The 14,812-nt window shown below is 34.9% G+C and overlaps 1 protein-coding gene across 4 annotated transcripts in view; it reads right to left on the minus strand.

Annotated features, from left to right (window-relative positions):
• Positions 1–14,812, minus strand: part of nipbla (NIPBL cohesin loading factor a) — a 91,131-nt gene that overhangs the window by 14,890 nt on the left and 61,429 nt on the right. For all 4 annotated transcript variants that reach the window (XR_015490526.1, XR_015490527.1, XM_087252813.1 and 1 more), the window contains 6 exon segments: positions 14,327–14,467; positions 11,588–11,836; positions 9,611–9,701; positions 6,983–7,156; positions 5,608–5,798; positions 2,081–2,188 (listed from right to left, as the gene is read on the minus strand). Coding sequence is in view for 2 of the 4 variants with exons in the window: in XM_087252813.1 (XP_087108939.1) it covers positions 2,081–2,188; positions 5,608–5,798; positions 6,983–7,156; positions 9,611–9,701; positions 11,588–11,836; positions 14,327–14,467 (954 nt within the window). In the remaining 2 variants the exon portion in view is untranslated.

The following is a 14,812-nucleotide window of genomic DNA, read 5'->3' on the forward strand; positions in this document are numbered from 1 at the left end:
CATTTTAAATCCAAAGGTGATATTGCTTATAACAACTTGACAAATACATCACAACCTGTTTTGGTCTTTGTAGTGACAACTTCACAATACCCAAAAAGCTAAACTTGCCATAAATCTAACACAGGCTCATTCTAAAACCGTACCCCTATATACATTCCTGGAGAGCGCCAAACACAGCCCAGGAGTTACCTTTTTTTGTCATTTTTGTTTTCGCAAATCCACCAGAGGCTGCCGTGTACTCTTTTTCAGATCAAAATTTCTTGCGACTGTTCGTGCCTGCTCTTCTCATGAAAATCCACTAGAGGTTGCTGTTGATTAACCATTCAACTGACCCACCCTCCTCCTTCCCTAAACAGTTTTAAAAAGCAATCCATAACAAAACAAAAGTCCTCACTTGATTTTTACCACATTCTCACCCTGTTATTTACTTGTTTATTGTATTTTTTGGACTAAGTGGCATTTTTTTGGAACCGTTCTTCACCAGACTTGAACCCCTTCGTCGTGGTCAACTCCTCTCTGTGCCTCAAGTCCGCTGACGTACATTGTGAGCTATTGGACAAACTGGTAACAGCGGGAAAGCCATGCATAAAAAGGTAAGTGGTCAGCCTGTAGCGTTGGTTTTAAAAATATGCCATACGTTCCTCTGGCTACATAATTTGCGATCTCCAGAAATGTATATAGGACGTTTTCAGAATTAGCCTATGTTGCATACATTTGTCATAAAGATTATTGTCATGAAGCCAATATAAAAGTCTCACGAATTGTGTAACAGCGACATTTTTTTTTTTTTACCTTTAGCTCCATGAAAGTCGTTCCTGTACTTAACATATTACTTATTTGTTGTACTTATATGTTGACCTTTTTAAACAACAATTTAAAGTCACATTCAAAGAACTTTAATACAATTAGTTGACTTTAGGGATGCTCATTTCGGTTAATTTTGCCAACCAACAACCGCTACTCCTTAACCGAATATTAACCGTTAACTGGTCAGATTAATATCTAATCATTATTTAATATAAAAACATTTATATATTTTGTGTCTGACACATTAAGTGTTGCATTTTCAAATACTGATTTAACACGCAAACATTAACAGAACAACAACAGAGCATCTTCACACACTTGCAGTGTTTCCAACAGCATAGAAAAACAGTGTAAACTAAAAAAATTGAATGTCTAGACATTTTTCACTAAAATGACTATTTTAGATTATAAAACGAAAAAACTGACTGAATTCCATTTAAAAACCAGCATAGGCTGTTTTTTCACATCATATGTTTTTTTTTCTGTTTTTTTGAGGATTGGTTTTTTGGACTTTCCTTTACGGCATGATAGCAGGATAGAACTGTAAAATACTGAAGAATCCCGGGAAAAACTGGAGGGTTGACAGCTATGATTTTAATGTCAAACACAGTTTGTTCCACTGAAAACAGGATCAGGAAATTATTCACGACACAAATATAATCATGTTTATGACAGATTTAAGACAAGTCTTGGTAATGTTGTCATGACAAAGATGAAGACTGGTGGTGACGTATTTATGTCAAGTTGTTATAACAAACAATGTCATATTTGGATTTAAAATGACACAACTGAGTGAATGACACACTTAATGACAGCTGTTATATGCATGCATAAAATCTCATTTACATTCATGAATTATCATCTTATCATTCATGATAAAAGCTTCATGACAGTCTTATGAACACACCCTCAAGTATTATCAAATTTAAATAAAAAAATCTTAAACAAATATGCAAAATATTTCAACAAATACCAAAGAATAAAGAATATTAAATATAATATTTTTAAAAAATGCTGTCTAAAATATTGCAATTGCTTCCAAAAACTTTTGAAATGTTAAACGTTTGTATAAAAGCACATGCATCCATAAACCAGATCTTTCTAGCTTGCTATTAAGGCATCTAGCTTTGTTTCCTAGCGTAAGATTGTACCATGGAAAAGCTCATTTTTAATGCATTTGATCAAAAGGAATAGTGAACCTGAATGAACTAAATTATAATTTCATGCATGCAAATGATGAAACGTATGCCAAGGTGTGTGGATTGATGCTCACATGGATGAATCCAGTGTACTTCTTATCAATCTCCACCAGCTGCTGGTCTGCTTTGTTCCTCATGGTGGGCTCTGCGTCTGTGCCCATCGCGATCAGATATGGCACACACTGTGAAGGAAAAGTGACGAGTCTGTGTTAGTGTGCAAGTTCTGCTGCCAATGCCAATGCTGTGACAGTGATGAGCTGGACTAAACCCAGACTTTCCCCTTTTTTGTTGATTGTGATGGAAAATTAGGAATGGATTTAAATAAATTAAACTGTGATACAAAGAGCAATCTTGATCATGCCTCAAAGTATGACCAAATTAGTAAGATGTTTTTATAAAATAATATTAATACTACCATTAAAAAAAAAAATTCTATGTTTCAGAAATGAAGCAAGTTTATCAAAAGTAGAATGGTTTGATTCAAGTTTTACCATAAAAATATCTGTTCCAGTCAATAAAGAATGCTAAAAAATTGGGCTGTAACGGTACAGATCACAGCGCACGGTTCAGAACACACATGACCTGCGGATTAATACATTTTTTTTACCTTGTAGATTAATCCTAAATTTGTAACAATCACAGAGAAAAATCGCCTCTCATATCAATAAAGGCACATGTATGAAAGCATTTAGGCTTTCCTGTTGACGAAAAAAAGTCGTGGTGGGTTATTCGGGATGTGGTGGGTTTCTTAGATTAAAGGCGTCTACTGTCATTGCTTGTTTAGTCTGCATTAATGCATTCAGTGCAAGCTGCACGATTAATCATTAAAAGATCAGGATCTCAACACCCACGCAACATAAATTATAAATGATGGTGATTTGCATATGTTTATTAATCCTTCGAATCGTTACCTTCAAATCTGTGTTTGAAAAATGCAAAAATCAAGAAAGAGATTCAGTCTTTTGTCTTTTGAGATAGTCATGAAATTACAAATAGTCAAATAACACAGAAGTACTGGGAGAACAGTTTAGAGTTTAGATAAAACCACTCATGACTACGACTAACCGTCATAGACATGTAGCGAAATTAAAAAATGAAAGTTGTAGGCAGCAACTACATTATTTAAACAAAAGGTGGTGACAACCAGCCATCAAAAATATGCCACTGAATAATTCTTCAAAAATGATCCAATCAAACATGACGTTTTATGAGTGAATAACTGAATCATTGATTAAAAATGAGACTAAAAATAAATATGGGTTGTAAAAATTATAATGTTAGATTTCTACATTTAGCTTTATCGGCAACAGTAGTAGTAACAGTCAATTTTTCACTGTACTGAAAATTTTCATTTATTGTTATTCAGCTGATTATTTCTTCATTTTATTTTTAATAAAATTACAGGTTCCAAGTTCTGTTTGTTGAAACCAAAAGTGTCTTGCAGTGCTGTTTTTGTAATAAATGGAAAGCGAATTACATTTGTGTCTCCTTATGGGCTGAATCAAGAAAAAAAAAATTCAAACAACTTTTATGATAAAACAGTGTTTGCCAGAGAATCTACACATTTTAAGTGCGAGAAGTTCTATTTAATGCTTCATCCCATACACACTTATTATTAACTCAGTTCATCGTATTTATGTCAAAAAGTGCGGGCCGGTGGGTCCATGTTTTTTTTTTGTTAGTTTTGATTAGTGTTGATTTCAAATGCAATGAATCTGTTAATATAAAACTTGTAGTAAAGGTGCACACAATTCTTGGTAGGTGCGACTAAATTTTGGCTGTTGCGACTACATTCTTAAAGTTAGGAGCACCAGTGCTACTAAGAAAAAAGGTTAATTTCGAGCCCTGTGTTGCGATACTGGAATCCGGTACCAATCGATACTGAAATTTTTAAAACGTTCCTTTCCCGCTAATATTTGATCGCTGTTGAGTGCGTTTTTGAACAGCGCTAATTTGCCTTTGTGTTGACGTGCTCAACAGAAGTGACTGCGATTGACCATGAAGGTCATCAGTGCACTAAACACCATTGTTTACTGTGTGTAAATACAGAAATAAGGACACTGGAGCGTCTCAATGCCTGGGAAATTTACGTTTTTTAAAAATTCAGTACTGATTGGTACCAAATTCCAGTATCGTGACACCACTATGTTCTTTAGTCAATCTAGACCAGGGGTGACCAATCCTGTTCCTAGAGATCTACCTTCCTGCAGATTTCAGTTGCAACCCATATCAAACACACCTGCCTGTAATTATCAAGTGCTGTTCAGGTTCTAATTAAATGGCTCAGGTGTGTTTGATCAGGATTGGATCTGAACTTTGCAGGAAGGTAGATCTACAGGAACAGGATTGAGCACCCCTGATCTAGACTGTCCAACACACTGATTTTAGTTTTTAAGAACAGATGAATATTGGAAACAGTAATTTCAAAATAGTAATAATATTTCACAACATTTCTCTTTAAATTGTATTTGTGATCAAAAAAAATGCAGCATTGGCAAGCATAAAGTTTTTTCAAAAATATACGTAATTTAAAAAAAATATCCAGACTGCAAACTTTTTAATAGCGGATGTTTTAAGCATTACATTTTATTTACTAGGGTTGTCAAAATTAATTGTTTTTTCAGTGCACTGCGATGCAGACGCGTACAATTCGGTATTGGTTCAGTAATAATCATAACCGTTTATTATGGACTGACGTCATTTATCTCCTACGCGATCTGTTGTGATAGAGGTGAGCGCCGGTATTTACAATAATCAGCAGCCAACTCAGGGCCAGCCCATGGCATAGGCTGTGTAGGCAAACACTGTACATCCAGGAGGCACCAGAAATGATCACGGTTAAGTTGGTTTTGTTTTCGATATTCCTGACACATTCAGTTATAGCGGCAATAATTCAAAAACCTCTCACCCTAAAAAGATCTAAAGTGTGTTTCCTACAAAAAGACAAAGCTGGTCATGTTTCACAGCTGTCTTTTTCTTCTTTTTATTTGCCCGACATTACGAGCACTGGTCCCTTTAAGCCCTTGCAATATGCGTTTAGCTGAGAGAGCTCGCGCAGAGAGGAGCTCTCAGTAAGGGACCGTCAGAAAAGTGCTTCCTTTTTTCGTTTTTTTTGCTCCGCTCATCGCGAGCTCTCCCGGCTAAACACATATTGCGAGGGCTTAAGTGTGTGTGTGTGTGTTTGTTTACTGCTGTCTATGTTTGTGTATATGTGTTTGAATGAAAGAGTGTGGTGCTGTGTGTGTCTGTGTGTTTATACAGACAGCTTGTTATAGCCTCCCCCCAAAATATAACACTGTGTATGGAAAGCATAGTCAATGCACCGAGATATCGAATTGAACCGAATCGATAGCATTATAATCGTAACCGAACTGAATAGTGAGACCAGTATAGGTTCACACCTCTATTATTTACTTTATATTCACCCATGCTTTATATTGATATGTCCATATCCAAAAAAAAATCAGTGGGTTGCGATTGCATCAGGGCTAAGCCAAACACCACAAAACATGTATATGTATGCAAAAGCTTATGATTCAGTGCGGGTATAGAGATGCTTGTTTTCTAGTTAAAAAGTGTTGTTGAAGGATTATGTGATTACCTGTACAGGGTGTATGAGTCCCTGGCTGAGTGTCAGAGCGATGACATTGAGGGCAAAGTGTCGTACACTGGACTGTGCATGGAAAAACGACTCCAGCACCTGCTTCAAATAAAGCTGCATGATGGAGCTGCTCATACCAGAGGAGATGTCACCCATCTCTTTCAGGTCCTCCTGCTTCGACAGTTTCTGCCCTGAAAGTATACAAACACAAGCCTTATTTAAGAGTGGAATTCAGTCATAGTCACAGTAAGTGAAATCAATTCAATTCATGTTTATTTTTATAGCGCTTTTACAATGTAGATTGTGTCGAAGCAGCTTAAGATAGAAGTTCTAGTAGATTGAAACTGTATCAGTCCACTTTTCAGAGATGAAGTTCAGATTAGTTTAATTTTCACTGCTGAAAGTTCGAACACTGAAGAGCAAATCCATCTATGTGCAGCTCCACAAGTGCCAAACCAAGCAAGCCAGTGGCTAGGAACAAACTTCAAAGCGAAGGGAAAAAAAAAACTACAGAGAAACCAGGCTCAGTTGGGCATGACCATTTCTCTTCTGGCCAAACTTCTTGTGCAGAGCGGCAGTCTAGTGCCGGAGGCTGGAGAACGCTGGACAAGAAGCTGCAGGTGCGAGTAGGTCACCGGCGGGTGTTCAGGCTGGCCCAAAGTATCAATGCAAAGACTTGTCTGTCACTGGGGTCTCATATGCTCTCCGCTCCTCCATGACCACCACAGCATCTCCGGATACTGACTGGTCTAGGATTTTGGATACCTTGGCATCATCTCTTCACAGGTCTTGGATTACATCAATGGCACTACACAATCTCTAGAGGCCTCGGGAATCACTGTATTTTTTTTTTTTTTTTCAAGAACCATTGGATTTAAAGAACCATTGGACTTAAAGACGAAAGGACCAATGGACTCAAGTGGCACCTATCATGCAAAATCAACTTTTGGGAGGTATTTGGGCAGAAATGCAGGTATAAAGTGTCCACACTCATATTGGAGTGATATAAACACTTTTTTCAAATGTCCTGATGTTAAAACAGGAACGTAGCAGTGTAGTTTTTCCTGCCCACAGATAATTATTGACGCTTCAATCAAACAAAAACTGTCCCGGTTTTTGAACGTTAAATCAGGTTAACTTTGTACAGTAACTTAGCTATAATGGATCTCCATACAGCAGCATATTTACCCATTTGGTGTAAATATCCTGTCACATTTGCCACAAATAGAGAAGCAAAAACAGCTCCTCTGATCTTTCTAGCATTTGCTTGATTTAGTGTTGAATTCTAAGATTGGAGAAACTCGAATACAGGAAATGTTAAAATGATAAGCTACTGCTCTGCCCAATGAACGATCACAATGGTGTGGACACTCACATTCTCTGTCTGCTTCCTGCATGCGAGTATCCTCTTCCTGAAGGTACATCTGAAGGTTCTTCAACACCTGGATCTTCAGTGTGATGGAGCTCCGTTTATCAGAGAGAAGCCCGTTATACAGGGTCTTCACCTCAGGAACGAACATCTGACTCGGGTGCATGATGAATAGGAAGCCTGCAGAAGGAGGAAAAGGAAAGAGGATTGATTTAAAGGTTAAAAGTGAACATGTTTACTCTTTCAGATAAAACTCAAGTTTCTCTAAAACTTTATTTGTTGTATGATGGAGTAGAGAATGAGTTGGACCCCCACACCAAACACCTGTTTTTAATTTTGGTTTATCTGGCAAAGAAATGAATGCTTTTATTGTGGTCATCTCCTCAGGAACCTTCCTTAAAAATGTGGTTGTCTCAAGTATGTGCGTTATTTCCACTTGAGAAACTCACTTATGATATACATCAAAAGTCAGATGACTTTTGGCAGCTATGGACACCTTTTTGGCATTACATCAATAATCTCTCCTGATTTTCTACTCTATGGTGTGTATATATATATATATATATATATATATATATATATATATATATATATATATATATATATATATATATATATATATAGAGAGATTTTTTTTATTTTTTTATTTATTTATTTATTTTTTGCTCCTAGCTTAACTTTACTACCATGCTTACTTGGGTGTATATCTCCCCCTTTTATTTTTTTTTTTCTTCCCCATTGTATGACTGACACTGTATTTGTATGTGCTGATGTATCAAAATAACCGCCGACTGAAAAAAAAAAAAAAAAAAAGACATGTTTTATTGTTGGGTTTGCTATAAATAAGTTAAGCACTTTGAGTGTCCAGAAATGTGCTATATAAATGTAAAAAAATATTATTAACATTTAACATGTTTGTACAATCTGTTTTTCTTTGTACGGATTTTAGAATTATTTAAAAAAGAAAATATACTTTAAAAAACTTTTGCTATGATGCAGTATATGACAATTATCTGACAGAGATTATGTTCTGCAATAAAAAGCTGAGAAAATAGGCAACTGTGATCCTAAAAAAGCAAGCAACACCCAGTTCTACGTTATAAGTGTATTACTGTTAACTTAAAAAAGCAAATAACTGATGAAAAAGAGATTATTTTAGTTAATTAAAAAAGTTAAAATACTAATATTTAAAAAGCTTTATAGAAATATTAAATGAATAAAAATTACAAAAGGCACATTAATAATTAATTTTAAAAATACTAATTTAAACAAGAAATATAAAATATTATAAAGGGTCACGAAACACCAAAATACATTTTTTGAGCTGTTGACAGTCAAATATGTGTTCCACACTGCTATAAACACTATTAGGACACACATATCTCTCACTAAAAAGTGAAAATTGGTTGTTTTTGCGTTATTTCAAGCAAATTCGTACTTCTGGTTTGAAAGTAATTTTTGAAGCTACGTCACAGCCATGAGATCTTAGCATGTATTCCATCGTGCAGACTGGACGTCTGTACCTGGGAGTGCCTTATTACGTCTCTGAGTGTGCTGCATTCATTAATGAGTAAGACTTGGTTCAAACCAATCAGCGCACTCTATTGTGTATGAGGTGCAACTTCATTAATATGCATGATAGCTTTGAAGACTGTTTGTACCTGAAACAGTGTTCAGACGGCAGAGAGATGACACGTTGTGTTGCCAAAAGAAGTGAGAAAAGAATAAGAATTGTTTGGAGATACGGGTCGTCAGTGTTGCTTTTATAATGTGCTGCAACGAAGGTTTTGTTTTCATTTTCCTACTATGAGAGCGCAACTGGACTCACGTGTGGATCAGTGCACGCGACACGCGGCAGAAATATGTTTGCACGGAACGTTTTTACTCAAGAGCTTTTTGCATTTGGAAATGGTGAAATACGGATTTGCTGCTCGTCTCCTTTTAAAATAGTTGCTGCTCCAGTATGTGTTGATAGTCCTGCCTTTACAGATTTGGTAAGTGTGTGCGATCAGCACCCTTTTTTTGTTCATTCAGATGGCAAAGTTATAATTCGTATCGTCAGCAGTACTCTTTTAATGTTTAAAGACAGACCTTAGTAAAATGATTTCTAAGTTACTAAAGTTTACAGTACGTTAATATCACTACATTATTATGGGCTGAAAGATCTGCTGTGAATCCTGCTCTGAGTGTAAACATGTGAATACTGCAAGCAAACTATTGCTGTTGTGTTGAATTTTTGCATTTTGTGGCAGGATAGTCTACACGCACACGGCTTTCTGACCTACTGAGTGCATCTGAGTTACCAAGAAACGCAGAGGTTTCTTTCTCTTATACGACGTGCGGTATCAAACATTTCACTGTCTTTAAACACAGTCACTGTCGTTCTCCCCTGTATCTGTGCTTGTTTTGCCTTGGTGAAAATCAGCGCGTACCCAAATGGAGACTCCCGTTCTTATTTAAATCCTTCCCCTTTTCCCATCCCCGACACTCCCACCTACACCGAGCTAGAAACCCCCACTTTTCTGACTTTTTCCCCAAACTAGAGGTGTGAAAACACCCTGCTGAAACAGGGTGGTTTCACGGCCCTTTAAAAAAAAAAAAAAAACTAAAATATCAATGAACATATCCTCTTACCCAACCCGATGATGGCTTTGCATTTAACTTCCTCGTCCTCATGATTGGTGAAATACAGTAATAATTCCAGAACCTTCTCCTTTATTACAACCTGCCAAAAACAGAACAATGTTTAAAAAATATTACAGACAAACATAAATGAAAGAAAATCGTCCAAAACTATTGCAGTACATTTAATGACAAATGATCAAATGCTAAATATATCATGTAAATATTAGAAAGTTTGTCAGAAAGCTCGTCAAGGATTAGAAAATCTGTTGACCAGGTTTCTCCTAGTCAAATTTAAGATTTTTAAAGACCCCTTTAAGACCATAAAAAATTACATTTTAGACTTATAATAGGGCTAAATCCTTAGGATGTTTTAATGGCCCAGCAGCAGCAAACAATACATTGAAATTATTTGCCCCATCAAAAAACTAATTCTAATTAGTCATTTCTTAACCACATAATTTAAATAACAAAACAAGCAGACCTTAGTTGTATACATACCAACATAAAACCTTAAAAAAAACTCTTTAAAAAACTTTTATAAACTAAATGAATGTACAACACACCGTTATAATGCTAGTTGTAGAGTTTTGCTAAAAGTTTTTATTGTGTGTTGGATCAATTGGGTAGCTTTACATAAACAGAAATTAAGACCCATTTAAAGTTATTTAATACCTACAAGACAACATTTCAGTGAATTTAAGAATTAAAGTTTTTAAAATTTAAGACATTAAGACTTTGTGAACACCCTAGTTTACACTTTATTTTAATGAACAATTTGAGCTATTAGCAAACCATTAACACAGCATTAGCCAAGCTTTTTAGCTCAATAAACTACTAATTAGCTTCTTATTAATAGTTAGTAATTTACAGTTGAACCCTCCTGAATTTTTACCCCTCCTTAATATTTTTCTCCCAATTAATTTCTGTTTAACGGGGAGACTTTCAACACATTTCTAAACATAACAGTTTTAATAACTAATTTCTAATAAATGACTTCTTTTATCTTTGCCATTATGACAGCACATATTTAACAAGATATTTTTCAAGATACTACTCAGCTTAAAGCGACATTTAAAGGCTTAACGTTAATTAGGCAACATAGAATAATTAGGCATAGACCTGCACAATATATCGATTGAGCATCGATATCACAATGTATGCATCCGCAATAGTCAAATCAGTAGATTCGCAATGTTGAGTCGGGATTAAAGATGTCCAGAAACCACAGGTCAAAACACAAGATTTGTGAAGACCCCACAGAACTGAACCAAAACAGTGTAAGTTTATCATCTGCATGTGTTTTTAAGGCCTGTTACTATGTCAGCAATTTAAGAGAGTTTAAAGCATTTTTGTAGTGCATAGAGGTTTAATAAATATTAATTTTATTGAACTATTTGTATGACAATTTCTGTACCTGAATACGGTTACTCTCTCCAGAAAACTATATGGCATGATTTATTTCACTTTAATATTTGCTTCTTTGTGTTTATTTTTAACTGTAGTTTGTTTAATATTTGTATATAATAAATTACATAGAACAATATTAACATTTCACTCCAATACAAAATCTTCCCAATCAATCTAAAGTAATGACTTTGCAAATAGTGATACAGGTGACATTGTATTTTTATCGCAATGTATATCACAGTGTAAAAAAATATTGCAATGTTAAATTTTTCCAATGTTGTGCAGCTCTAATTAGATGGGTCATTGTATAATGATGGTTTGTTCTCTAGACATCTGAAAAAAATGTTGCTTAAGGGGGCTAATAATATTGACCTTAAAATGATTTTTTTAAACTGCTTTTATTCTAGCCAAAATAAAATAAAGAAGACTTTCTCCAGAAGAAAAAATATTTTAGGAAATACCGTGAAAAATTCCTTGCTCTGTTTAACATCATTTGCAAATTATTTGTAAAAGAAAAAACTTCACAGAAGGGCTAATCATTTTGACTTCAACTGTATGCATCTAGAAACACTGTGCTACCTTAGTAGTGCCCTTGAACTGCTCCAGATCAAAGTCGAAGTGTCTGCAGAGCGCGCCGGCGGTGAACAGAGATCTGAGCAGGGCCGCTTTGGTAGCAGCCAACGCCATGCTGTTCGTTCCCTCCTGATGCTGGACCTTTAACTTAGTCAGAGCCCCATAATAACGGTTAAAACAGGCCCACACAAACTTATAGTTATGGGTGACTTTATTCACGATCGCACCCAAACAGCTCACACAGTACTGGACAACCTGGAGCAAACAGAGAAAGAGAGAAAAACACTTGTCATATGAAAGTTTGCAAAAACATTTATGTCACTGTCAATGTTATTATAAGATCACAGATCTTCACAAGTGCTGTTTAACAGAGATGTTTTTTTAATGCACGTTTTAAACATAAGATTTAATAACTAATTTAATTATCTTTTTGCCATGATGCTAGTACATAATATTTGATTAAATATCTTGCAAGAAACTAGTATTCAACATAAAGGTTCAACAAGGTTAATTAGTAGGAATGTACCAAATTTTCGGCCACAATTTTTTTGTTGTTGCTGAAAACGGCCCAAAAGTCAATTTTCAGTTTTCAGCTGAAAGATTTTTTTATATGCGAAACAACATTGCTGAAACAGTGTGGTGTTATGATGCAAACAGAAACCGCAGCTTGCATGTGCTTGTCTGAAGCAGCATGTCTGCAGGTAGGATCGGGAAAGGTCCACGAGCTAGGATTTAAACTCGGGGACGCCCAGAGGGTTGCCGCACCATGTGCCGGCACACTAACTACAAGGTTACTTTGGTCGAAAATGATCCAAAAGGCAATTTTCAGTTTTCAGCTGAAAGATTTTTATTACCGAAACAACACGGCCAAAACAGTATGTTGTGATGACGCACACAGAACAAATTCGGCTTGCACGTGCTTGTCTGAAGCAGCCTGCCTGCGATGAGCCTATTTGATCTGTTTGGATCCTCTGCACTTAATGATACATGTTATAAAGATTGTTACTTGAATGCGTAAATAAAGCACAGAGCACGCTAAATGATCCAGACCACAATGAATGCGGAGAAAATCAGCGGTAAGGGGTAGCAGCGCAGGAGAAACAAATCAGTGTCAGGTTGCTAAGTCCTTAAGTAATTTAGGTCAAGTGTGGGAAAAATCATTGCGGTAAAGGCTTTCATTAAGAGCGGAACACCAACTTCTTAACTCTCACCCTTACCCAAGAGCCTTTTTAAGCATTTCACTGTCGTTTCTGGCAACATACGGCAACAGGCACTGTGGTTGCTATAGTTACGTAAACAAATTGTAACAAACATATTAACTTTAACTTATATGATTAACATATAACTTTAATATTAATTTACGACTTGATTTTAGTAAGGTTACACTGTCATAGCCATGAATTAAATGCTGCTAATAACTGTCAATTTCTTTCGTTGTTTCTGCCTTGCTTTCCTTTTTTCTGTTATTTGGTTTCAGCCAAAAATTTTAATTTGACTCATGGGTTAATTAGGCAAGCCATCTTAGAAGTGGTTTGTTGTTTAGCCAATCATTTAAACTTAATAATAATAATAATAACTTAAAATAATAATTTCATAAAGGGGATAATTATATTGACTTTAAAAATAATTAGTATAAGTTATTAATAATTTTAAATAATAACAATTAAATATGCTTTTACTCCAGACAAAAAAAAGACTTTCTCTAGAAGAAAAAATATAACAGGAAATACTGAGAATAAATCTTTGCTCTATTAAACATCATTTAGGAAATATTTTGTAAAATAAAATAAAAATCTCATCAATTTTGAGTTTAGATTTTAGTTTTTTTTTCTGTTTGTGCTTTTAATAATAAAGTAATACATTTTTTTTCGTTAAATTTTTTTGCTTGTCTATATGATTAGTTTTACTTCAGTTTTACTCTTAAGCGCATAAAATTAAGTCAAAATAATTTAAAATACAGAAGAAGCAGCAAACAAATAAGTTAAAAGTTTGATTAAATTTTTTACATTTTAGTAAACATACATTAAATAAACATTACAAATAAACTATGCAACACCAACAAATGCAAAACAAACAGGTAGTTAATTTATTTTATAAATAATTATACAAATGAACAGTTTCACCATTTCTTTAAAAATAGGTTCAAGTATTGATTGTTGTTTGTCCAATAAGTAAATCGTATGCTAATTCTGTTACCTGAAATTAAATATATGAATGTGTAACGAAACTTGAAATAATGTGTTACTTTATTGTTCATGATTTAGACATTTTTTTTTTTGTAATTTTGTTGTATTTTGTATATGGTTTGATTTGTTGAATAAGTTGTTGGATACTTTAATTATAGGATATCGAGATTGCAGAGCCTACCATGTATATGACCCGTGTAGTAATAGATGTAAAGCAAAGCACGCCAAGCATGAAACGCTAGGTGAAACACGGTAAAAAAAAAAAAAAAAGGTACAGGTATAAGGCTGATTCACGGATTCCCTGTTTCTAAGTTTTAGCTCTTGGTTTAAGGGAAAATTAGGTAATTTGGGTTTTGTTTAAGATTAATGTTTGATTGTTGACGTTGGCTTAGTGTTTTAATTTTCGGGATTCATTTGTGTTTGTTTGTTTATTTCCTCTTTAGGTCTTACTGTGAGTTCTATGGTATGTGACCAATAAATGAATCATTAACCATCAATGAAAGACTTAACCATCTTTTAACCAGGACGCTACAAATGTGTTATTTAGCAAATCACTTACGGTCATGCCATATTTTAGGATGAGCTTCATCAGGTCTTCTTCAATGGTGGTCAGGAAGCTCTCGCTGGGATGATCCATCAGAGGAACCACCAGCTCTAGGATTTTTGCAACATTACAAATCACCATGAAGTCACTCTGAGACTGTGGAGAAAAAAACAACACATCGTGAATAAACACTGAAAAATCAATAAATAACCACCTCCAGGCTAGGCTTCTGCAGGTATCAAATGTTCATGTTGTGATTAATTGCTGAATCTTTTATATCATGATATACAAAATCATCACAATATTGACCTAAGCTGCAAAAAAGGTACATTAACAGGTATGATAACAAAAAAAAAAACTATTAGTATTATTACGTTATTAGGCATTAACTAAGAAATGAAGATCAACTAAGATTATTAAGTGTGTTCGCAGTTGTTATTACATTGACTTTAGTTCAATTAACTGATGTAAACAAATGGAGTCTTACTGAACAAAGTTAAT

Source organism: Danio rerio, chromosome 5 (genome assembly GCF_052040795.2).
Source record: "Danio rerio strain M-AB ecotype USA chromosome 5, GRCz13ab, whole genome shotgun sequence".
Taxonomy (NCBI): domain Eukaryota; kingdom Metazoa; phylum Chordata; class Actinopteri; order Cypriniformes; family Danionidae; genus Danio; species Danio rerio.